Source organism: Physcomitrium patens, chromosome 13 (genome assembly GCF_059467195.1).
Source record: "Physcomitrium patens ecotype Gransden chromosome 13, ASM5946719v1, whole genome shotgun sequence".
NCBI classification, from domain to species: domain Eukaryota; kingdom Viridiplantae; phylum Streptophyta; class Bryopsida; order Funariales; family Funariaceae; genus Physcomitrium; species Physcomitrium patens.
Genome location: NC_143422.1, coordinates 17,320,509 through 17,347,464, shown reverse-complemented (window position 1 = coordinate 17,347,464; position 26,956 = coordinate 17,320,509). Strand labels below are relative to the sequence as shown.

At 33.9% G+C, this 26,956-nt stretch overlaps 1 protein-coding gene and 1 long non-coding RNA gene across 11 annotated transcripts; both read right to left on the bottom strand.

Annotated features, from left to right (window-relative positions):
- Positions 1-1,581: 1,581 nt before the first annotated feature.
- LOC112290180 (uncharacterized) lies at positions 1,582-3,782 on the bottom strand. Of its 10 annotated transcripts, none has more exons than XR_002972072.3 (3): positions 3,114-3,392; positions 2,332-2,368; positions 1,582-2,104 (listed from the first exon to the last, which is right to left on the bottom strand). XR_002972072.3 is itself a non-coding variant. In XM_073538379.2 (3 exons), exons 1-2 carry the CDS (start codon positions 3,639-3,641, stop codon positions 2,349-2,351), a joined length of 423 nt encoding a protein of 140 aa, XP_073394480.1. In that variant the 5' UTR covers positions 3,642-3,782; the 3' UTR covers positions 1,582-1,992; positions 2,328-2,348. The 10 variants fall into 10 exon arrangements, 8 of the variants coding, with proteins under 8 accessions (XP_073394480.1, XP_073394476.1, XP_024391972.1 ...); XM_073538379.2 differs by having other exon boundaries at positions 1,582-1,992; positions 2,328-2,368; positions 3,239-3,782; XM_073538375.2 differs by having other exon boundaries at positions 1,582-1,992; positions 2,328-2,368; positions 3,235-3,781.
- A 17,206-nt stretch (positions 3,783-20,988) lies between these two features.
- LOC141046080 (uncharacterized) lies at positions 20,989-23,945 on the bottom strand. The gene is made up of 2 exons (XR_012218775.2): positions 21,705-23,945; positions 20,989-21,321 (listed from the first exon to the last, which is right to left on the bottom strand). It is a non-coding gene; the product is annotated as an uncharacterized LOC141046080 (long non-coding RNA).
- Between the last annotated feature and the right edge of the window lie 3,011 nt (positions 23,946-26,956).

The following is a 26,956-nucleotide window of genomic DNA, read 5'->3' as shown; positions in this document are numbered from 1 at the left end:
AAATTGAACCAAAAGACAGAGTAAAACATTCACAAAAAGATGAGTTAGGATATTCGCAAAATCTAGCACTACAAAATGGTGTTGGTCACACTTTAAGTGCAAGTAGAGAACAATATGTTAATAATCTTTGGTACAAAAATTGGATGTAGTAGCATTTATTCGACACTTTCACCTACAGCTGGATTGCAGTGAACATAAATTCCACTGAGCCCCCATCAAGTCTGTCCCATCAACTGTCCACGCAATCCATAAGTCAAGGAAGGCAAGCTCAAATGAGGCTTAATGAGGGCTCAGTGGGATGTATTACAAAATCATAGACCTAAGGTCAATAGCACCAAATGTCAACTGCACTTTGGTCACGCACTGAAACGCCCTTCACCTCTGGTAGCTTTTCACACCAGCCGAGATTCTAGTTGTCGGTCATGGGAAACTCTAGAACTCGCGCTTGCGCAGTTGACCGAAGTAGACAGCGGAGCTCCGTCAGATTCAGTGATCTTGTGATGAATCACCAAAGCGAGGCGAATCACTGAAGTCATCGGGAAGCAGTGGATCTGCAAGTCGTCGGATCTGTCTGTATTCCACTTTGGACCCAATTCGGACCTGATCATGTTTCTGATGACTTCAGGTTGAGTTGCGATGTGACGGGTCATTCAAAAGCATGGCACCTTCAGATGGGATTGCGTTGTGTTTGTTCAACTGTGGAGGAGGTGATGTTGGGGGTGGTGGTTTCTTTCTTTCTTGCAGCTTACCTGTGCAGTATCTTTTCAGAGTATCAAAAACACCTTTGTGTCTGCGTTTATGTGTGAAGGAGCTGATGAGGTAGTTGCAGTAGTAATTATTACACATGTAATTGTTAATTTTATATTTAAAATATTCTAATATAATTCATTAATATTTTAATACTCAATTATCAATATGTATTAAGAAACTGTTTTAGTATCATATTTTGAATATTAAACTTTTGGTATCTAAATATTGTTAAATAATTCAACTGTGTATTATTAACAATATTGAAATAAATCTTTATTATTTATAACTTTCCTGAAAATATTTAAACTCTCCTATTTGGCATCATTCATTCTCTTGTGTTGGCATTCAGTTTTTAATGAATGTGAGAAGACGTTCTTGATCCAGACCATTAAAGTCAATTCTGAATTCTCCAGGAGAACAAATGTTTCATTTTATTTCAATCAAGCATATGCGTGTTAACTAAATTGGTTGTTTATATATATGTCACTTTTACAATAACAAGTATTACAGTTTACATTTTGCATACAACATGTTTTGTTTGCAATACTAACTCGAAAATTTCAAATCAAAGTGTCATAATCTTATATCTACTGTAGTTTTAATATTTCACATCATGTTCTGTTATTACACAACTGTTGATTAACTGACAATTCTAAATTTTTTCAATAAATAGAACTTTACATTCATTTATGATCGATGGACATTAAATTATTCAAAACATCTTGTTACTATCATTTTAAATTTGTGCAAAAACTTTTGATAAAAATCTCACTTGGATTCCATTCAAACTTCAAATTTCAATACCAAGACTGCCACAAATAAACATCTTCATTGACAAAATGTGATATCTACTTTACTACCATTTTGTCATTCTTACAGTAGAAGATATAACCCAAACCTTTTCTATCAAGGAAAGTGGTGAACAAATATAACTAGGCTACAAATAGCTCAAGAGTGATAGACAAAACAACAAGGGCTTAGGAATATCTCTAAAGCCCTTGCCCAAAGGCAAACAAGCCTTGTCTCAAGGGTAGCTGGTTGGGCAAATATGAACTTGCTTGCTTAAGCAATCGTTCCACCCTACCTAATCTATTCCTTAGACTTAAGGCAGGGACGAGTTTCAATGCACTCTCATTTTCAGAGTGATTGCACTGCAGCTCTGCCTCGGGCCACGTGCCTACTTAGCTCAGGAAGGGTAGCGTCAACAGTGCAATTAAGCAATCCGATTGAGAGTCACCATTTCTTCAGACATTGAAACACCAAATGAATCAGTTTCAACTACATGAGTGTACGAATAAGCTCTTAAAACTGAATTTGCAGCTCATGAGCCGGCCCAAACAACAAAATCGCGTTTCTGTTGTAAACAAAGAGTTTTGGATCAGAAACTTGAATTGGCATTCACAGTTCACCTAGCCGAAATAATTCCAAATTTGCTTTTGATTTAACAATTCGTGGATACAACGACATAGAGCATCAACAACAAACTGATCAGCATCTTAATATTCACTTGTTTGTTGTCAAAGCCAAACCAGTAGTAGGATTTTTTTATGGAATTTTGAGGTAAAGAAAATTCGTACCTACATGATGATTGAAAGAATTCACAAGTGCGGCGGATAATCTGCACACAAGCATGAATTGGGTTGGTTATGGATAACAGTGTCCGATAAAATGTGAGCCCAAATGACTGCTTAATCCAACCACTGAACGTAAACAAGCTAATCTCCTTCGCTCGACCATTCGGCAAATCCTAATTCAAAAACTGTGATTAAGAGCAGTTTTACTTGTGCGTGCAAGCCATGGACATACTTCACCAGCTAGCTTTACATGCAGTGTTGTAATCATTTTTTTATTTCATTTTGTAGATGAAGAAAATTTCTGTTGATAATCTTGCTCTAAACGAAATACTAGTGTACGGTACGTGGAGTGTATCAATAAGCACACTGAAGTCCAGAGTATCAAACGAGTCGATTATCTCATCGAGGTTATCATAAAGATTAATATACTCCTACGCTGGTGTTTCAAATCTGACACCTCCCGGTACAATTCACGAGGCAACAATTCTCGCAGCAGTCCGTGCAACTTCAGTCCCAACAATGTGAACCTTACTCCCCATCAATTGAGAAAATCAAGAAAAAAGAGCCCTTGAGAGCAATTGCTACTTCTGCAATCTACATTCTCCACTTCGCAGAACACACTGGCAAACAAAAAAACAAATACACAACGAGGGACAGCTAAATGCTCAAGAAAGGGCTACAAATTGCGCGCTTAGCTGTCGAGCAGCGCAGCTACTAAATGAGCTCATCCAGATTAAATCTCCAGCCAGCACTAAACCTAAACCCCGCTCGCACCCACTAAAACCTCACCTCTGCAAACAAATGCGTCGAAGCAGAACCTCGCTTGCAAAAAAAAACGATGGATACGATTCAAAGCTCGTCAACCGAACCTTGACAACGAAACACAGGTAAGAGAAAGCGCCAGCATCACCTGCCTGACCTACCCACGCGCGCACCCACCATCTGAAACCCCCAGCAACGAGGAATCCAACAGCATACAGAGCAATTATAGGAAAGGGAAGAGGGATACAAGCACCAGCGAGAAAAGCTGCTTCTCCCCAGGGCAGCAGGGGGAGAGGCAAAGACTGGACAGAGAGGGTGTGGAGTCAGGGGGCGAGCGACGTCTCTGTTTATAGCAGCAGTCAACCATAATCCCGCAGAGATGTGGCGGCTCCGGGGCAGACAGTCTGCAATGCAGTCCCCACACGCTCGCTCTCGCCCACCATCGCCATCCAAGGGATGGTGGGAGAAGTGGGAGAGGTGGGGGCGGGGGGTTCTCCAATGCCGCTGCGCTGCATCAGCAGCCTTTTTAGCCTCCGTCCTCGTCGCCCCATGCATCCAGCACCTGGCTGGGTTTGGCGTTTGCTCCCGCAAGCAAACAAATGCTGCGGTCCAATTTTCCGAATTATCGGAGATGCTTGTGTGCTCTCTTCCTCAACAACAACCCACCCACATCTTTGAGGGCTGTTTCGTCTTCTGCTTCCTCATGGGCTTCGTTCGCAGTGAGTGTGAGAGCGTGAGAGAGTGATTTCATTTCCCGTCGTGCCCGCATGCATTCCTTTGCAACTTTTGCTCCGTCGTGGTGTGGTGTGGTGGTGGTGGTGCGGTACCCTTAACGCGTTCCTCGCGTCACGTTTGCTCCTCCGCCACCGCGCCCGTTTTCTTACCGGCCCCTGCCCGCTGTGTGCCGGTGGAAGCACGTTCATCCATTTGGATGAACTTGCATTCGTTCCATTTTAGGAATCGTTTGTCCATTTCATGATATAAACGATATTGATGTGTGTTTAATTTTAGAGTTGTTCTCACCATTTTAATCGTTTTATTAATTTTGTTCTTATTCTTATGGGAAATTCAAGATGATTTCTGTATTACTCAATAGGGAGAAGAGGGAACGAGTGGGAGGCAATGCCACAAATAATATAGTGGCGGATGGAACAATTAGATGGTGTTTTTGCCTACTTGGCATGTTCCTTTTCACTACCCACACTAATAATAAATATAATAATAATTTCAATTCTAGATATATAGTAGCATCAGGGGTCATTGTTTAGCTACAAAATTTTCTGATAGGAATTCAATTGTTATTGTGATTGACACAATTGTTTTTAACATTTTAAACTAATTCCCTTAATTTTACATCCTCAAATTTTTAGATAATAAATATCAAAATATCAAAATTATCTTCATTCATTTGAAATAAAATTTCTGATAGGAATTCAATATATATATATATATATATATATATATATATATATAAAACAACATTTCCAAAAATCTTTTTCTCATTTAAAAAAAAAACATAAAACATATTTTAGAATGTTCTATCCAACTGCACGAATTTTATTCATTGAAATTTTAAAAATTAAATCTTATAAATATATCATTAATTCGAAAATAACTATTATTTTTATATTATTTAAATATTTATTCTACGCATATTTTTCTTTAATTCAGTAAAACAATTACATGTAAAACTTAAGTGAGAACACAACATCCCTAGAATATACTATCTCAAGTTTATGGATGGTTTTATTATATTTTAAAATGCAATAATTTTTTAAAAGTATATAATTATTGATTTTTTTTCAAGTTTTTTTTGATGAATATCATAAGATTCTTTTAACCATTTATTTACTTCATCATTATAAAACTTTGTTGTATTATTTTTACATTCTTCAATGTCAGCATAAATAATTTATTCATTCTTTTATTGCTTTATTTATTTATTTATTGATTCTTTTGCTTTATTTGATATTAGAAAAGAAAATGTGAATTTTTTATTAAATAGTGTCGTAAAATATTATATATATATATATATATATATATATATATGTTCTTGTATTGTTTTACATTTGATTTTTCTATCTATTTTAGATTTAATAAAATAATATTTATTTTTAATTTATCTTTAATATATATATATATATATATTAAATATATTTTATGTTTTGCTTATGGTAACAAATTATAATAATTCCCACATTTACCTAAACTACTTAAATAAATAGAAATGATTAAAAGTAGATGAAAACATATCAAGCATACCTTTTTTTTTAAAAGAATATTCAAATAATCTATTTAAATAAGTATTTTAGCTTTAGGTGTCCTTAAGTGTACCATGTAGGTATAAAAATTTATTTTCGAAGTTTATTATATTTAAAAAGCATCTATAGAAGCTATGGACAACTTATATTATTGATCTAAAAGCTTTGTGTTTTTTAGGTAGTTGGTCAAAAAGCCTTGTGCACTTTAACAAATAATAAATAAATTATATCATTGCATATAAGAAATACACATACATACATACATCACACAAAAAAAAACTAAGATAAATCATTATGGTGCAATTGTTTTAATTTCTTATCATCTCATTGAATAGATGTTTCATTTGAATTATATTTAATTTTTTATATAATGTGAGAGATCATTAAAAATACAAGATAAGAAATTAGTGTTATTTAATTCTAATCATTTTTTTTTTCTTAATTTGTAAGTACCTTTTGAGACATAAAATTACTGTAAAATTTCTTGAAACATTACAGTAAACTAAAATATTTCATTCAAAGATCTTCATGGTTTGATATTGCATGTTTAATATTGCACTTGATCATTGTTAATTAACTCATCACATTTCATTTTTCTTTTTTCAAAAATTTCTTATTGTGAATGAAATCATGGAATATTTACTTAAAACCATCAATAATAATTCTACAATATTATATATGTATATAACTTGGCAAGCAATTGTCAAGGACAAGAACTCGATGAAAGCTAAAGAGTAAGTGAGACTTTTCTCAAAAAGAAATAGGACAAAATAGAAATATGTATATTAAGAAAGAAACTGGAATGGCTATTGCCAAAATACAAGAAAACTAGAGACCCTTGAAACTAGACTAGAAGCAAGAAAGGAGTTGACAAGAGTGAAGAGGGCTTCACTCTTGCCTCTATATATACTATCTAACTAGAAGCCACATGGCGATGTTCTATAAGACCTCCAATATATGTTGACTTTCTAGGCCACATGCCTTTGCTTGCAAGGCAAGTTTTCTATGGATGGACCACGTAGTTAGCTTGTTCTTTAAACTTCCAACATGTGTGGCACATGGCTAACTTGTTGACCAAGTTTCTAACCTAAAAGTCAACTATAGACTCCTATAAAGTCAAAGTAGCGTCTATGAAGCTTCTAAGAAGCTTCTCTAGAAGATATTACACAATTAACATACTTTTACATACTTTTATCTATTCATATAGGTAATTATATGTATGTCCGTGACATTACCCCCCCTTCTAGGGACGAGTTCCACGAGGATCGGTGATTATATATTGAGAAAATCTAATATGCGGCGAATTGTATTTGCTACATACTCTGATCTTTGTTCTCTTCGAAGATAGTTGATGGGTCCTCTTAGCCATCGATAGTGTCCCATTCCAGGGCGAGAAGACCACCCTGTTATTTGATCACTGTTGAGGCCTTCATAACTTCCTTCAAATAATACATTTGAAACACCATCAGGAGTCGTTCATATCTCCAATAATATCACCAAACATCGAGAATCTCTTCCAAGGTCGTGATACCAAACGCGTTGTATCTCACCATCTATTCGAGGAAGAACATGTCGTTCTTGAGGGTCTTCATCTCGGTTGCGTCGTCTTGAAGGTTGTGACAATCGCAATGTCTCATCCGGTAAGTCAGCAAACGAAGGTTCTTGAGTTGAATCCGCTGGTTGTTGGCTCTCCATCTAATTAGCATCACAAAATGCAAAGAAGTTACAAACAAGGATAGGAAATTGAATGTTATCTTGCCTCAATCTTGTCTCTTTTATAAGAGAGGTTTTCATCTTGGTTTTGATGGATGTCGTTGATGAAAAACTTTGACTTTAGCTGATGCATTTGCTAGATTCCTGGATGGCTCCCATGTGCGCTCACTAATATCATATCCGCACCAATGAACAAGATATTCCAGCTTATTTCGGCGCCGCCTTGAGTCTAATATCTCTTCCACCTCAAATTCTTCATTATTATCTACTTCTATAGGAGGCGGTGGCATTTGTCTTCTTCCTTGTATATCCACTGTCTTATATGGTTCAAGAAGAGACACGTGGAATACATGATGGATCTTCATTGACTCCGGTAGATATAACCGATATGCAACTGGGTTGATCTGTTCAGAAACAGAAAAGGGGCCAAGCCTACGATAGTCCAATGTGTCACAAGGTCGAGTGGTCTTGATATTGCGACGAAGTAGCCATACCTTATCACCCACGTTGAGTTGTGGTTGCTCTTTACGATATACATCTGCATTTATCTTTTGCCGTTCTTGAGCTTTCTTTAACTGCGCCTTCATTATTGCATGTAACTCTGACAACCGATTTGCCATATCTTCTGCTGCAGGATTATCAACTTTTGAAAAATCAAAAGTATCAAGTCGTGGATGATAGCCATAATTGGCAAAGAAAGGTGTTTGTTGCGTGGAGGAATGTACCGTATTATTATAAGCAAACTCTGCCAATGGCAGAAGGTTTGTCCAATCATCTTGTTGATAGTTGATGGTACACCTTAAATACTATTCCAAGACTTGGTTTACGCGCTCTGTTTGTCCATCAGTTTGAGGATGGAAAGCTGAAGATAGCTTTATGTCCACTTTTAAAATCTTGAAAAGAGTCCTCCAGAATCTCGACACAAATTGAGTTCCCCTATCCGATATGATATCTTTAGGTAATCTATGATAGCGATAGATATTATCAATGAAAAGCTTAGCTGTTTCTTCACCTGTGATAGATTTTGTACATGGCATAAAATGTGCCATCTTGGTGAAACGATCTACTATCACAAATATAGAATCATAAGATCTTGAGTTTGGAAGATCTGTGATGAAATCCATAGAAACAAAAGACCATGGTTGTTCTGATATAGGTAATGGCTGAAGAAGTCCGTAAGGTCGATGTCGAGGAATTTTTGATCTTGAACAAATATCACATGATTGTACAAAGTCTTTGACTGACTTCCACATTTGTGGCCACCAAAAATCTCTTGATATGAGTTCCAAAGTCTTATTATATCCAAAGTGCCCTGCTGCTGGAAAGTCATGACGTGCTTGAAGAACACGCAAACGTGCTTTTCCTTCTGGAACATATAGGCGTCCTTCAAAATATAATAGATTATTCTTGAACTCGAACTTAGAAGAATCATGAGACTTGGAAGAATTATTCTCGATATCATGAACAAGAGGGTCTAAGGACATACTGGACTGGATTTGCTTGAGAAAAGCTGAATCAACAGTCAATGTTGATTTCACTGCTCGGAGATGAAATTGCTCCGGTTTCAAGAGGACCGTTCTTTGTTGCTCAAAAGCTGCATCTCCTTCTTTTGGTGCAAAATAAGAACGTCTAGATAGGGCATCGGACAAACCTTGTTGTTTTCCTGGCCGATAAGTGATAATGAAGTCGAATCTTGACAAAGACATACTCCAACGAGCTTGACGACGATTCAACACGCGTGCTGACATGAAATACTCGAGGTTCTTGTGATCTGTATACACAGTGACTGGACTAGAAGCACCTTCTAGATAATGACGCCATTCTTGAAAGGAATCAACGATTGCAAGAAGTTCTTTATCGTGGATCTCATAATTGATCTCGGCTGCTGAGAATTTTCTTGAATGAAAAGCTATCGGATGAAGTTTGTCATCTGTTCCCATTTGTGATAAAACTGCACCCAAGGCAAAATCCGATGCGTCTGTTTCCATAAAAAAATGCCTTGGAAAAGTCAACACGATATAAGACTGGTGCAGAGACAAACGATGTCTTCAAGGCTTCAAATGCTGCTTCCGCTTCTTGATTCCATTGGAATTTATCTTTACTAGTCAAGCGTGTAAGTGGAGCTGCAACTCGTGAGAAGTCTTTGATGAAGATCCGATAGTAATTGGCAAATCCCAAGAAACATTGGACATCTCTTACAGTCTTTGGAATCTTCCAATCCATGATTGTTTGGACTTTCTTAGAATCCATCATAAGACCATCATTTGAAATGATGTATCCTAAAAAGTCAACTTGAGTAGTGTGAAATACACACTTTTCCATCTTGGCGTACAATCCTGCATCTCTGAGTTTTTGTAATACTTGACGAACATGTATTTCATGTTCTTCAACATTCTTAGAATAAATCAGGATATCGTCTAGGTAGCAGACGACAAAATTATCTAAGAATTCACGAAATACATCATTCATGAGATGTTGAAAAGCAGCTGGTGCATTCGTGAGTCCAAAAGGCATGACATTATATTCAAAATGCCCGTACCTGGTTCGAAACGCAGTCTTCCATTCATCTCCTTCTTTGATCCGTACTAGATTATATGCTCCTCTTAGATCTATTTTTGTATAGATCTTAGCTTGATTTAACTGGTCAAGGAGTCCTGATATCAAAGGTAATGGATACCTGTTCTTGATTGTGATCTTGTTGAGTCCTCGATAGTCAACACACATTCGTAAAGATCCATCTTTTTTCTTTACGAATAAAATTGGAGCTCCTGCTGGAGATTTTGAATGGCGTATGAAATTCTTCGCTAAATTCTCGTCAATATATGTCTTGAGTTCAGCCAACTCATCTTGCGATAAACTGTAAATTGGTCCAAATGGTGCCAGAGTTCCTTCCTTGAGATCGATTGAACAATCGTATGGGCGATGCTCAGGAAGAATATCTGCATTCTTTTTCTCAAAAACGTCTTGATAATCCTGATATTGACTTGGAATGCCACTTGAAGTCTTTACGCTTTCAGAAATAGGTGCAGCATAAATAGCAAAAGTTGATCCTTCTTTTGCTGCGTGTATAAATGCTTTTGCACCTATAGGTGCGAGTTTTACTATACTAGACTCATGGTTTTTTACTTGGTTAATAGAACTGTTACTAATGCTCTGAGGAAAATCAAGTTTACGAGAAATCCAATCTATTCGAGGATTATACTTTTCTAACCATGATAAGCCTAAAATTACTAGATTAGAGGGAGATCTAATTATATTAAAAATTACGCAACTACTATGACCATTTATTACTACATCTACAGGAAGTGTTTCGTGAGTTACATCTCCAGTAGACAACGGACGACCATCTATGACTTCTACGTGTACAGGTTTAGTTTTTTGTATTAATGATATTCTATGACATCTAGCAAATTCTTCATCTAAAAAACAAGATGAGGCTCCTGAATCTACCAAGGCAGAGGCTTTGTAATTATTAGGTCCTAAACGCACATCTATTATAAAACAAGGAGATGGTTCTGAGGAGAAGATAGGACCTTTATTAGAAGTTGTACAAGATTCCAGCCGCACGGTCCCTATTGTAGCTGGACGTACTCGTTTTCCGACATACTGTCTTCTTTGACAGCCGTACTCCTCATTTTGTAGTTACGTCGCTTCTTTGGACAATGTTGAGCAGTGTGCTTAGGTTCTCCACAATATAAGCACAATCCTTCTTGTCGACGACGAGACTTTTCTTGCTCAGTAAGAGGTTTGAAACGTACCGCATCAATTTGCATATCCTCTACTTCTGAAGGTATGTGTTGAGGAGACGTCGGTGTTGCCATTGAATTGTAGTAACGTTGAGGCCCACTTGTGCGACTCTCGGATCGAAATTCAAAAAGTCGATTGTCGCACTTCACAGCAAAGTCAATTGCTTGACTCAATGTTTGAGGATCAGGTAAATTAAGCATCAATTTCTTTACCTCATATTGTAATCCGTAGAGAAATTGACTCACAAGTGCGGCATCATCCCACTTGATATCAGTTGCAAGTTGTCGAAATTGCGAAGCATATAATGTTACTGATCGATTGCCTTGTCGCAAAATACGGATCTTGTTGGTTGCAACACGAATTGCATCATGTTCTCCAAACATGGATCGAAACTCCGCCAAAAAAGCCTCCAGATTATCCAATATTGGATCTCGTCGTTCAAGAAAAGATGAAAACCATGACAATGCTGAACCTGAAAGAAGTGTACCAATGAATCTAACTTGTGACCCTGGAGTTGGATAGCTCTGGGGTTGTAGTTCAATCACTAGTTGGACCTGATTGATGAATCCTCGAAACTTGGATCTGGTACCATCAAACTTCTCGGGCAAGGCAACTCTCGGTTCTCTAACACTCGAAGGGTGTTCCATTCTGGGAGAAGGGACATGGTTTGGTGCAGATGTTGAAGCAGCCCCAATCATCTCTATATCTTCACTTCCTACCATTCTTGTTGCTCCTTGTGGTGGTAAATTGAGTTGATGCATAGCAAGCATTAACTCCCTCAATTGTTCTTGCATCTGTGCCATTGCACTCTTCATTTCAACAAGCTCTGCCATAGTAGCACTTAGAAAAGAGAAGATGTCTAACAACGCTCAAAACAAATAGAAGAGAGGAATTGATAACAAAGAAAATACTAAGAACAATATCAGTTTAAAAGAGGGTAATCCGCAACTTCTAATGCGCTTATGTCTTATCAAGAAAAAGGGGTAATCCACTCTTAATCAAGAAAAGACAAAGCTCTGATATTGTAAGTGTACTCTTGTCAATCTGTCAAGGACAAGAACTCGATGAAAGCTAAAGAGTAAGTGAGACTTTTCTCAAAAAGAAATAGGACAAAATAGAAATATGTATATTAAGAAAGAAACTGGAATGGCTATTGCCAAAATACAAGAAAACTAGAGACCCTTGAAACTAGACTAGAAGCAAGAAAGGAGTTGACAAGAGTGAAGAGGGCTTCACTCTTGCCTCTATATATACTATCTAACTAGAAGCCACATGGCGATGTTCTATAAGACCTCCAATATATGTTGACTTTCTAGGCCACATGCCTTTGCTTGCAAGGCAAGTTTTCTATGGATGGACCACGTAGTTAGCTTGTTCTTTAAGCTTCCAACATGTGTGGCACATGGCTAACTTGTTGACCAAGTTTCTAACCTAAAAGTCAACTATAGACTCCTATAAAGTCAAAGCAGCGTCTATGAAGCTTCTAAGAAGCTTCTCTAGAAGATATTACACAATTAACCTACTTTTACATACTTTTATCTATTCATATAGGTAATTATATGTATGTCCGTGACAGCAATTCAATGTAAACACCCAACTTAATACTGTAAAAATCAATTTATTTTAAAAACATAAAGTAAATAGAAAATATGTTAGTGCAACATATGAGCATTTATTTAGAAGAAAAAATAATAAATTAAAAAAACTTTACTTCTACTTGTGATTTTATTTGCTTATTTGTTCATCTTCTTTCTTGCAGAAAGAAGCAAAAAAACCAAAAATCTACATAAATTGCCACACTTAAGGCATAGTGAACAAATATCTTTGTTAGCAAGCTTTAAATTTATTTTTTTTTGAAAAAGTCATTAACCAAAGTTGTTTATTAAAGACCAAACTGAAAATATTTCACTTCTTAAAAAGATCTATTATATAAAACAACTTGGGTACAAAGAGACAAAGAAGCTTTTTGATTGGCCGTGAAGAAGGGAATGTGGAGACCTTGGAAAACATAACTAAAGAACATAGAAACCAGAGAACGTGGGAACGAGGGAACATGGATGAATAAGGGGATGAATGGATGTTTCAAAGATTGCAGTGCCACATGACTTGGATTTCCACTCATATATGTATATGTATCACAAAAGTATTAGTATTAAATAAACAATTAATCGCATATTCCCTTTGATCCGATCGTCGACGAATTTATCGAGTATTCTTTTGTAGCTCATGGAATCTTCCAAAGATTCTCATCGAATTTTTCGTTGACCTGGGTCACGTCAGGCGCCATTCCAGATGCGGTGGCGAAGAAGAATCACGATTCCGTGCGAGAGTGGGATTGTCGATGGGATCCAGCAGCGCGGCCCCGATGCCGGAGCGCGATGCCTTCGATGCATCCCCATTCCATTCCATCCGAAACTAATTCCAACCCAAACCAGAATTGCTAATTCATACGAGTCGAACAATAATTAAAAAAACAAAAAAAACAAAAAAACAAAATCCATCACACAGCACCGAACAAATGGTGCCGGAAATGGCATTCGGAAGTGGGACAAGCGAGAGTCTAGAATTTATAACTGCGTTGCTCGGGACGGAAGCAGGCGCCAATCGAATTGTGCGCCGCGCTGCAAGAGTTGGCGCAGAGATGAAGTACTGGCGACGCAACGCGACGAGGGGTGTGAAGAAGTTTAAGCAGAAGTAGAAGAGGAAGAAGCGATCAAGCTCGACGACTCAGCACGGCGAAGAAGCAACCATTCGAATCGGCTTGGGGTGCGAGAGGCGGATGCTGTGATGGATGATGCCGCGTGCGATTCCGAACCCACCCTATTCAGGCAAGTGAAGTGATGCTGCCGCCAGGTCCCTCCAGGCTGACTGTGTCGTTGTCGTCTGCCTGCTTGGTTTCGTCTAGGTGCAGGCCCTGCTGTCTCCGACGCCACCTCCTACCGCTTCTCTCTAACACGGCATTACTCCATATCTCGGACTCGGATTTCTAGCGTGGAATCCAAATCGAGGTTGTGTGCAGGCCACATTGCAAATCAGTCCCGCAGGGTCACACGCAACCTCCCACACATGCATTCACATTCTGCCGCGGATGCTTGGGAAAGTGGTGGCCCTTTGTGCTGATCCATCTTGTTGCAATATAGTTGTGCGTGAAGATTGAGAGGATATAACTTCCTTGGAACATACAGCAACAAAAAAAAATCTCGAGAGCAGCCATGTCTAGCATCCATTCAATTTGATTCAATACAGAAAATAAAAGAATAAAACATGCACATCATGATTCTTTTGTGGTTTAGTGGACTAGGTTTTGTGGTCAAAGAATGCAATCTTAAAGTGCAGCTTGTTAAAGGAGAAACAATATGAGACGTGTTTATATATATATATATATATATATATATTGAAGTAGATAAGACTTGCTGGGAGGCAAACGCCATGCATAAAATCGTTTATATTTTGAATTTGTATCTAAATTGAAAATGAAAGTTGAGATGCAATACCGTGTGTTAATTATTTTTATTTTAACTGATATTTAAACTGATGGGGATTTGAATTTGATTAGTGCCATTGAGGGACAATAGCTAATCTATATCTTTCTATCTAACAATACTGAAAAGTTGTTTTTAGTTTGAAGGTAAACAATGCTGCTAGAGGTCAAAGCTGTCAACCATATTTTTGTAAAAGACCTTCACATTTTGAAGGTAAGTAGCACCATAATTGTTAAGTACTGCAAATTGATGATTTTTTGAACATTTTGAGTTTTTTAAAATTAAATCATGTCATTGAACACAAATGCTCTTCAGCTATTTTCATCGTTATTATAATTGTTCTTCAAAATCTATACAATCTTAGCACAATTAGTTTTACAACACTGCAAGATTGTTTTTTGTTTTTGTTAGAGAATGTGGTGATTTAAATGTGCATGTTTTTGTTAGATAATTAATAATAAATTAATAACATATATGTTAATGTATATATATATATATATATATATAAGTGTGTGTGTGTTTTATTCTAAAGACAAATAGCCACTTTGTACAAAAATCACATGAGGCAATGTACTTGGTAATTTTATAAATATATGCCAACAATTACATATTACATAAATATATGCTAAAAATTATATATTACATAAATATATGCCAACAATTCTAGATAAGTTTTAAAAAGTAGAAAAGATCATTGTTGTTTGGTATAAATTCTTAAAGTATTGAATAACATTTGATATGGAAAAAAGTATATGCATACAATGGTCCATGATTTAAAAATCCAATCTAACAAACATATTTTAAATAAATGGTATTTTTTTTTTCTCTCTCTCTCTCTCTCTCTCTCTCTATATATATATATATATATATATTTAAATACATATATAAATATATAAAAATTCAAAATTTTACTAAATATATAAATGATATTAAAAAATTAACATAAATATAAAATTAAATCGAATTATTAATATAATAATATTAAAAGTATATTTATCTATAATCATATTTAATATGTTATTTATATATTTGAATTTAAATAAATATATATATATATATATATATTGAATAATATATATATTGATATTTTATTATATAAAAATATATTATTTTACATGTAAATTTTATAAATAATATATTGATTTTATTCTATATATATAATTTAATATAAAAAACAATAAAGAAATCCAAATTTTTATTAAATCAACCCACATATTTAAACCATCATTGTATCCTTTCAACCTTGTCCCTATTCCTAGCCATTCCATGGTTCTCAACTATTGCCCTTGTTCCTGATGTTCCCAGTCCTCTGCCCAAAACATGATTGAATTCTCTTTAAAATCTAATATCTTTCTAATCTATAGCAACATAAATCTCATCACAAAGTAGGACAAAGCGGATTAGAACAAAATTAAACAAAAATAAATAGAATGGAACATATAATGCAAAATAGAGCAAAAGAGAATAGAACAAAATAAAACAAAATAAAAAATGCAAACCAAACTTTTTTGAGAGAAAAGAATTGAAGCCATACTTGACCAAATATTCCAAATGGCCTTGGTCACTCCTATTTATACTTTGCTCAACCATTCTGGAACTTTCCAAAATGATCATAATGGTAGATCCTACCAAGATAACCACCTTTTTTAGAAGGTTTTAGAAGTTGATTCTATCTAAATAACAGCTTTAAGCCCTTCTAGAATGTTCCATGGTGGATCCTACATATACCAGTAATCTAATTCCAATTCTAAAAACTTCTAGAAATTTTTCAAAAACAGCTCCAACTACCTATCTCTATATGTCAATAATACAAATGTTCTATTACATTGTCCCTATTTTTAATAATAATTGGAAATAGAGAATGGCTAGGAACAAAGATGGGAGCTGTAAGGGTGCAATGCTAGTTAAAATAGAGCAAATTGCTTTAGTAAAAATTTGAATCACTTTATCATTCTCTTTTAATATACATATTAAGATTAATATAAATAATATATAAATAATTTTTTATTTAAATGGTGTTTACATCAAATATTAAAAATTTGATATAAATGGTATTTGATCTATATATATATATATATATATATATGTGTGTGTGTGTGTGTGTGTATGTGTATTTGTGTTAAAAAAAATAAAAATAAAATAAAATAAACTATGAGAGACTTTGTTTTATAGGTATGTTTTTTGATTTTTATTTTATTGCATATAAGTTACTTGTTTAACTAAATAAAATTACCTTATATCTCAATTTTTTTTTTTAAGGAAATCACTGAAATATGTAAAATTATCATGTATTTATTATATGTAAAATTTAATAAAACATTAATATATAAATATATTTAAGTATTTATTAATAATTTAGAAGTCTTTATATTTTATTAAAAAAGTTATAAATATTAATAAAATTTTGTTTAAATTAAGTGTTAAATTGAAATATCTTAATTAAATATGCTTATTTTAAAATTATAATTTCTTTATGTGCCACATTATAGCTTTATAAAAAAATTATATATTTATATATATACATATGTAATTTATATTTCTAAATTTATTTCAAATGATATTATTGGGAATTTTTTTATTAAGAAGAGTGCACTTTTTATTTCTTCTTCTTCTATGTTGAAGCCACAACAATCTTATTCTCTTTTGAGTTATCAAAATAATTTTTGTATTAACACATCTGAGTTATTAATATATTTACAATTCATTTTTTAATATTCCAATTTTATTTTTAATTGGATTAATAGTATTATTTTATAGAACGTACATATATTATTTATAAATATATATTATAAAAAAAGAGGAAATTTATAAGTATATTTAATTTTTAAAAAGAAAAATTTAGATTGTAGTTATATAATAGTTATAATTTTTTTTTTTTGCTTAGGTGCAACATAAAAGACTTCTCATGCGCCTAATCTAATTAGAAAAAATAACTATATAAAGTAAAGAAATGTAATATTAATCAGGCACAAATCAATACGAAAACTTTGCTTTAAAAAACATGCTTGTGTAAGAAATTAAAATCGCAATATGTGTTATAATTACAAATTGAATCCCATAAAATTAACAAAGCACATCAAAGTTGTACATTAAAGCTTTGCAGTATATAGTAAATTTTTAATATTCTACAAAAGAAAGTAAAAAATTCTTTGCAATTTTTTCATTACGAATCATATTTAATATCAATAAAACAATCCATTTAAGAACTCAAAAATAATAACATTGTGCTGAATTGCAATCACCTACATATAAACACATGTTTACTTGCATAACACACCAAATTTATATACCAAATCTATAAAATATACTTAAACCTTAGAATTGTATAACACAGGAGTGCCAACATTGCACAAAATTGTGATCTTTTACTCAAAAAAATGCTAAAAAACTAGATTTATGCATGAAAATAATTAAATTTAAATGGAAATAAAAATATAAATAAATTAAATAAAATTTTATTTATAATTTCAAACAAATAAATATTTTTAAAAAAGAAAAACTCCTTAGATTATTCCAAAAAAATGTATAATCAAGATTAATGTACATATTGTCTTGTCTTCTCATTTTTATTAAAATTAAGTAGAATATAAAGAAGGTTCTAGACATGATTTAATAACTATAGAATGTTATAAAATTTTCAAGACATTTATAAAAATATTTGGAAGATTAGATGAGGCTCTAAATAGATACAAGAAACTACAAAGGTTTTAATAAAAATATAGGAGACTTGCAACAACTGCTAAACAACTATAGGTTTACAATTTCAAAAAAGTTTTAAAAATTTTAGAGTATTTTAGAGGTTTATTAGGTAAACAAATAAATAAAATATTGTATAAAAAATTATGTCAAGATCTTTGATAATTCAGATTTTAACACTATTTTATGTCTGCTATAAAAGGATAAGGAATCTAGTATTGGCTACTTGTTTTTAATAATATAGTTGTTCTTACTTTTATTTTGATAAATTAATATGTTTTTATATTATAATTTTTATCTGAAATAATTAAATTATAGTAGATATTTTTTTAAAGAAATAGTTAAAAAACTTCAAATCTTATAATTTTACTCCTAATTTGTAATTTATAAAAAATGATATATTTCTTAAAATATATTTTTATTTATTTTTATAAAAATTTAAAAAATATTTTAAAAAATATTTTTTAATTATTTATTTCTAAAAAATATCTAATTTTTTAATATAAAATTATTTTTTTATTAATATTTATGTTTAAAGTTTTTAATTATATTAAATTTCGGGCTCAAATGTTAATTACAATAATGTCACAAAAAGAAGAAAATGCTTAATAGATCCATTATTTTTATTCAATAAATCTACCTTATTCTAACCATTATCACAATTATGACCCTCATTTCGACCCCCCTTGTTTCAAGCCCTCCACTTCCTTCATTCCTAGCTCTCATATTGACCCCCTGTTCTCTCCATTCCTACACTTATCTCAACTCCCTCCCTTCTCAACTTCCATTGTTGTTACATGTCAACAAATGATGCAATTAAATAATTTGAGGTATATTCATCTTTTCTAGTTGAAGGCAAGTTTTAGAGAATTATTAATATGGAGACTTGAGTTAAAATTGCTTATAGTATTTAGTCTATAATGTGGATTATTAGATTGATTGTAAGTGCAAAAGAAATTGTTAAGTGAAAAAAAAAATTTAAGACCTTGGCTATATATGAAACATAAAAGATGAGCTATGATTACAAAAAGAGAAAGAAATTGTTCTTATTATTGTTGCAAAAAGCACTATACAAGCAACTTAAAGTGCAAGGTCACTTGGAATTAAAAATCTTGAAATTATTGACAATCTATATGACAATTTGTAATAAGCATGGTACAACATTGCTAGTTGCTTCAAATGCAACAACCTTGGCAATAAAGGCAAAGGATATTATGATTAAAATATTGGATATTTACCATATTAAGATGGCCAAGATCCGACATGTAAGTCCATAATTTGAGCTTGCAATTGGGGGCTAAAAACAAATATTAAATGTCAATTTTTTTGTGATGGCGTGGATCATATGAGCAAAATCACCTTAGTCTACAAATGACTCCTTAGAGCTTCACAACTTGATAGGATTTGAAAAATCTCATTTCAAAGGATTTTTTTTTTTTTTTTTTTTTTTTTTTAATGTAGAATTTAGTTGATCTCAATATTCTTTGCACATACTTCAAATTAAAATCATTTTTTGATAGAAATAGAATTACTTGTAGAATCCAATATTCATAATATTAAGTATTTATAATTTATTCTTCTAGGTTGGGTTAAGCTAAAAAGTGATAACAATCATTATTATTTTTTAAATTAAACATCTTATATTTCACTTTAGATAGAAGAATCAATCTTAGGTGTGGCTACAATGGTGAAGGAAATCCATGATTATAGAGAGTATTTTTGTAAGAATAAAAAAAGATACTTAATTTTTAAGCAACAAAAGAACAATGATGGACGTTGGAAGGAGAGATTGAGAATGGAAGGGATCAAGACGAAGTTTAAGAATGGAAAGAATAGGGGCTTGGGAACAAGGAGGATTGAGATGAAAGCTAGGTATGGAAAGAGTGGGAGGTTAGGAACAAGGGAGTTTGGAATAAGGATCATAATTGTAATGATGGTTACAATATGATGGATCAATTTAACATTCTTCTAAAAAAATATATTAGTCAAATAAAAGACTAATAATTTAAAATATTATTAATGCCATTATAGTTTTTGTTATTGCCACCAAAATCCATTGTCCAATACATGCCACTTACACCATATGTCAATGAGAAATAAAAAAAACATATATCTTTTAATACTTATATTGATATAATAGAAATACTAACAAATAATTTAATCAAAATATAAAAACTAAAATAAATATATTAAATTAGTAGCAATTTTTCATAAAAATAGTAAAATTTATAATGGCATATACAATCTTCTATTCAAATGTTCATACAATACAATTTATAAACTAATATTTGGACCTCCTATAAGTCATAAGAGATAGTTTTCTTCCGGCAAAGCTATTTTTTTTTTGTTTTTTTTGTTTAGGTTTTTTTTTTTTTTTTTTTTTGTTAATATTATAGCATTTATATCACCCATCAAAAAGTAATTAACATGGATATATATACATATACATAAATCTCTTCAAACAATTTTGATTCAATAAATTGCAAAATTATTCATTAATAATAAGATATGTTGTTGACTATGCAATTGTATCTCATTTTAAAATTTCATATGTTCATGCAAAAAACTATTATGTGTATGTATGTATGTATATATCATAAATGTATTTGAAATGAGATATAGTTTTTTATTTCAATTTTTTTAAAAAAATATGGTTTAAATATTAAAACTTGAAACAATAAAAATCGTATTTTAAAAATAATATTTGTAATTGAAAAAATATATTTGTACTAAATATCATTTGATTCAAATACACTTAATTAAAATGATTCATAACACAAAACTACTATATATATATATATATATATATATATACACACATACTAGACATTACTTTGAATCAAAGTTACACATATCTTAATACACATACATACACACATAAATAAATAATAAATTCTGTTGTAGAACACATAAGCAAAATTAGAATAGTAATCATGCAAAAGATGTGGTCCTTCGTTAATCCTGGGACTGAGGTGCCAGAAGGAAGGATGTGTGAGAGATATAGATTGCAATGTGGAGATTGATTGATTGATTGATTTCCTATCAAACTCACTTAGAGTGATACTTGTTGTCAAAGACTGGTTTCCTCTCCATGCACTTGAACCTCACAGTTCCATCTGTCTACTAACAATAGTAAAATAACATCCAAATCGATGTCAATGAGCATTTCCATGCCAAAAGTCCCACCCCATGTTTGCATGCTTCATCCGTTGCATGTTGCGCTTGTCACAAGTTGCCTCGTGAGGACGTTAACTCCTTTGTTCATGTGTCCGCTCTTTTCCGCTGTTGTCACCGCTGCCGGGAGTTGATGCACACTGCTCTCTTTGCTCCCTCCACCTGATCAACGGTCCCACACAATCTCTTCAGTGATTGAGCTACACATCAGTCATATGATTGCAGTTACAAATTTGTTAAGATCATCGTGACTAGCGAAGTTAGATTCAGCAGCAATGCTCATCTGCAGTTGCGTGGGATACTTTGATAATCGAATTTCGCTCAAATTTCTAATTAAAGTAATCCTGCTCATGGTATCTATTATCAAATGATTTGCAGAATCAAGCTAAGGGTTGTATTGTGTTTTGCTCCTTTGGCCATTGCTTCATTGTGGATCTGAAAACCGTCAAGCTTTGAAACAGTGTTACTAACATATCAGACAGAACTTGAAGCAGCTGTAAATTGACACTGTATCTTTTCAACTAGAATCCTCAACGATTACTCACCTTCTAAAAATATGTGCTGTTTTTTTAATTCCTGCCAATATTTACATGTGGAGGTTCACACAACTCATCACACGAACACCTCCACACAACAAACCAAAAAGATTGATTCTGAAGGAGAAGATTGGAAGAAAATTTCAGAGCACTAAACTGTTAGATGTCTGAACCCTTTTCAGAGGCTGATTATGTAGCATCTCTTCAAACTAAGAATCACTCCATCCTCGTTGATCTAATGAAATATAGACACTGTAATTTGTTTGTTCCTCCTTGTATTTGTAAAATTTGCAATTTCAGTAACATTAGAAACATGAAAAAAAATACTTGCTGTTAAATTCCATAAACTTCACATGGAGTCAAAAGAAGACAAATGACACATTTACAGTAGGAAGACAATCTAACATCAATTAAAATAAACTTTTGCTTCTTTGATTGTATTTTAGTGCAAAGATGTATTAAGTGTAATAGAGATGTATGTATGTGGAAATTTGTCCACAAATGTTAGGCATATTGTCCTCAATATACATATCTTTAAGTAAATTTTCTATTATTTTGGCTCTAAAATTATTTTAAGATAAAATTTCCTCTTGCATGAAATACTTCATGCAAGTTAAGTCCACATGAAATGCTTGCAACTAGGTTATTTTTTCAAGAATTTATTCATGACTTAGGATATATATATATATATATATATATAGTCACTATAAAAGCTTATATAAGCTTATATTATAAGTAATGAAAAATATGTTGAAGGCTAAGACGGTCAAGCCAAGTGCCGCAACTGATGAAGGGGGGAGAGGTGAGAAACACAGAGTGAGAGAGAGAGGTAGTGGACTTAAAGCTCAGCCGCCCCGGAGCGTGCACAGCGTGGGGGAGGGGGAGTTGTGTTGAATGCGGCACGAACCAGGACCAGCGCCACCAGAACATGAGCAGGAGGAGGAGGTGGAGGTGAAGAAGCCCACTGGCACAGAAGGAGACACACATGGTGGTGGCCACATGGCCCCCTGGCTCAGATCACGCGAGGTGCTGCTGCAGCCCCAATTGCACCCACCCCACCCCAACCTCCATTCTGCCTGCCTGCTTGCTTCCCTTTCCTTGCTTTGCTTCCCCTCATCAAGTTCGCAGCTGGGTCAACACGCGCTGAGTCTTACCGGAGCTGTAGCGGATCCGAATCCACGCTCTTTGAAAGCGGGCTCCGAGACCAGCGCACTGTGCCATGAGATTGTGCCCTCACTGTTCAGCATAGGCGCAGCCTCGTGTGGACGGAGATGCTGTCGCAACGAGTCTGCGAGGATCCTTCCTCTGCACATGCTCTCACCATCACGCCGTTTCGTCTCGTTTCGTGGCGTGTGTTCTATGCGACTCCGTTGATGCAAAGCTGTGAAAAATAAGAAGCTGGGTCCTAGGGGGCGGTGCAGCTAGCTAGCTTCTCGTCATGGTGTCAGCATTGGCGCCAGTCTTGAACACAAGGCGTTTGGGGAGACACTAGAGCCCCTTATTTTTAAGTCTCGAATCTCAAGCCGCCTGAGGCCTGGATGAACTGAAAAGCTAAAGTGGTACGTGATGGATTCATGGCGAGCGAGCTCCTAAAATACGAAACGACGCAACGAAGTTGGTACATTCCCGTTGGAAAAAGGATCCTTCCTCGCAGCAGACACGGCCTGGATCTCCAACACCCTCCAGCATGGCTGCGTCAATCATAAACACTATGACACACACACAGAAAGAGAGAGAGAGAGACAGTGCAGCTTGCAGTGCCGCCTGCCTGTGGGTGCTGCGCCAGCACCTTACATTCTCCTGCCTTGTCTGAATCTCGCTGTGGCCACGATCATGGACAGTCTTTGTGGCGTCGAGCAACAAGCGTTACAATGCCGCCCCACTTCTGTTTTTTTTTTTTTATTATTAGTATATTATCTTAAGGAAGCTGGGAAACGTTGTGACGACTGTGAATACGGACACTGATTTTATGGTGCTGACGACACTACCAAGAAGTAGTTAGAAATGTGACGTGATTTCTCACATGTATGTATGAGAAAATAAATACGGTTACCTTCAATTTGTTATATTCCATATCCCAGGGTGTCAGATATCAATGAGTACATGCACAACTCCCTCACTGCTTGCACCTGTTTCTGACTAGGTTGAATTTTTGCTTTCTCTAGGTTGTGAGCTTGTGCTTGTGCCCATACACTCAGGGTGTCTGAGCCCATAGTCAGACCGTCCAAGCTCTACAAGACGTGGATCTACTGGACATTACCGTGTTAGGAGTGATTAGAATGCAAGCTTCTTTCATTCCTCTAGCAACATCAAGGGTACTTGTTTGCACAAGTTATGTGAGGATTTTATTGTTGAGATTTGAATTGCCAATCTCTAAGGTACTAACTTGCACTTAATTGTGGTGCTACTTCTGCCATTATTTTGTAGTTTGTTGTCATTCTGGACCAAAGTGAATTACACGTTTTGAGTGCTAATTGAACTGAATTTGACTATTTACAAAACAAAATTTTGGGTTCAAGCAGTATTTGGATAAATGTGTTAGTGCGTATGTATATTTATATATATATATATATTTCTACTTGTTGCAAAGGTAGACTATTATCCAATGCTACATTACCGCTCTGATCTAACATAATTTTTATTTTTTATATTTAATCTACAGATATATATATATATATATATATATATTAAAAGCACCCGGATTCCTGCCTGTCAATCTCAATTCAAAGATGGAAAATTTACATCTCCTAAATTAGGTGACTTTGCTGGGTCTATTGTGCACAATGACATCATAAGTTGATATGTTATGAACTCCATAAAAAAGTATTCAAGGTGTATTCCATATCAGCCACAAGAAAATGTATACTTTGAGGTATAATGGTTTACACAATTTGATTCTGATTCCCTCAAAATTATATTGGACTGACCACAATACATTAAAAATTAAAATTAAATTAGAACCTTTGCTTTTGTATGACGGTAATTATGAAAAAGAAATATTTCATGAATAAAACCTGTGAGGTTTATTTTACAGAGCTGAAATGACGTGTAGTTAGTTAGTTTGACTATGTGTTGTTAGATGGTTGGCTACATAGCTCAATTAATCATGAAAGTTGCATCAGATATCAAATAATAAAAATATTGACTTATGGTTATGAAAGTGACTTGGTGGAGGTTAAAATATCATTCAATAAATGTTACTCAGTAACTTGGTATTGAATTATATATATATATATATATATATCCTTATTTCAATTTTGGTATAATTGTGGTCAAGCTTTTCAAACATGTTACACTAGTAACTAATATTTTACATATAGTATTCAATTGTTGTAGCCTATAACACTTGTTCAAATATGCTACACTAGTAAGTTTATTGATACCAAATGAATGATTGTTAATGTTGAAACAATTTTCAATGAAGTAAATCAATCAACTCAACATCATTTATGTAGTTTTAATTGCATGTATGGGAGTAAGACACCAAGTAAAGTGACATGTATGTATAGATCATTTTGAGTGTTATATTACATACTTATGAAATTCAAGAAAAATATTACAAATCTTCATTCCATCTTACTCTTTTCTGCATAATTATATTTTATTAATCAAGATTTCATTATTTTTCCAGTATCACACATCTCAAATAACAATATTAAGAATAATAAATGCAAAATCTCATGATATTAAGCCAAACCCAAAACACATTTTCATAGTTTGAGAATATTCCACAATATTTTTAATTTTTCAAATTTTTTTTTAACAACCTTAAAAATTCCTTAAAAGAATGAATACACTAACAAATTAAACTGCAAATGAAATCATGCTAATTATTTGAACTAGGTGTAATATCTAATTACTTTAAAACACCCCCTGAACACTCTTTCATGGCTCATCTTTGCAATAAAATTCTATGACTGCAGGATCATTTACATGTGGGCCTATTTATATATAATCACACAAACACACACACCCACTATTGATATATCCATATTATATCTATTAATAAGAGAAATCCATGCCTCCATCTGTTCACAAGCACATGTTCTGGACCCCGCCATCTCACACGCACACACACACTAACAACAACATTCGACAATGCTCCATCACTACTACTGCTGCTGCCCTACTGTTGTGACTTCTAATATTACAGAGAGACTGGCACAGACTCAGAGTGTGGGGCTCAAATCCCAAGGAAGAATGTGATGGGCATCAACCCTAATTTGGTAAGCTATGGACTAGGGCTACAATGACCCCCCATGTGCACCTAACCATGCGGCATGTGGGCTCTTTCTCCAATCTCCCCACCCCCTTCCCCTCGTCCTCACCCACATGCCTCCACTTCCACATCCCCACCTTGCTCCCAATTGTCTTAAACACTACCACACTAATGAAATAGAATATAAACACAAGAACATGTTATTAGAATGGATCTCAAGCTTTGGTGCCGTGTTGAGCATGGCTTGACACCTTGTCCCTCTTCCCTCATATAAAAAAGAAATATTGAAGAAGTTCATTTGTGTATGGTACTCTTCGGCAAAGATTGAAAGTTGTTGTGCATGGAGGTTTGACCATTGAAATGTAATTTTAACTCATAACCATACATTCTCTTGGCAATCCTCATTATCTATATTTTTTTTGTTTTTTGTTTTTTATAATTTTTTGAAAATCTTACTTAGTTTTACCTTATTTATTCATTTATTTTGGAAAGGGGTACTTGTTGCACATCATGCAATGTTAAAAAAATAAGAAATTACATCCATCATCTGAGATCACTTGCTTTACTTCGAATGCTTTGGAGGCACATAGTACATATATGGCAATTGTTGGCTAGAAATTTGAGGATGAAAGCATTAAGAAATCATAAATACATGATGCAAAATACATGATTTTGTATAGTGTGCTACTTTACAAAGGTTGTGTTTATATATAAATATAGGGATTTGATTTTTCTACTCAACATCATATTGCACCCACTACACCACTATTATTGTTTTGGTTTTGTGACTTATTGCATTTTAGCACCAGCTTTAGTTGGGCATTTTGGAAGAAAAAGAAAAAAATTATGATAAAGACTAAGGGCCTTGTCATTCGAAAACTGATTAAAACAAAATTACATTTGAATAAGTTAAAAATCCAGAACAACAATAATGGTGTGGTGGGTGCAACTCAATGTTGAGTAGACAAAATGAATTTGTGGACAGAAACATCAATCTTAAAAATACAATGCATCTGTAATATTATAAAGTTTTATGAATACT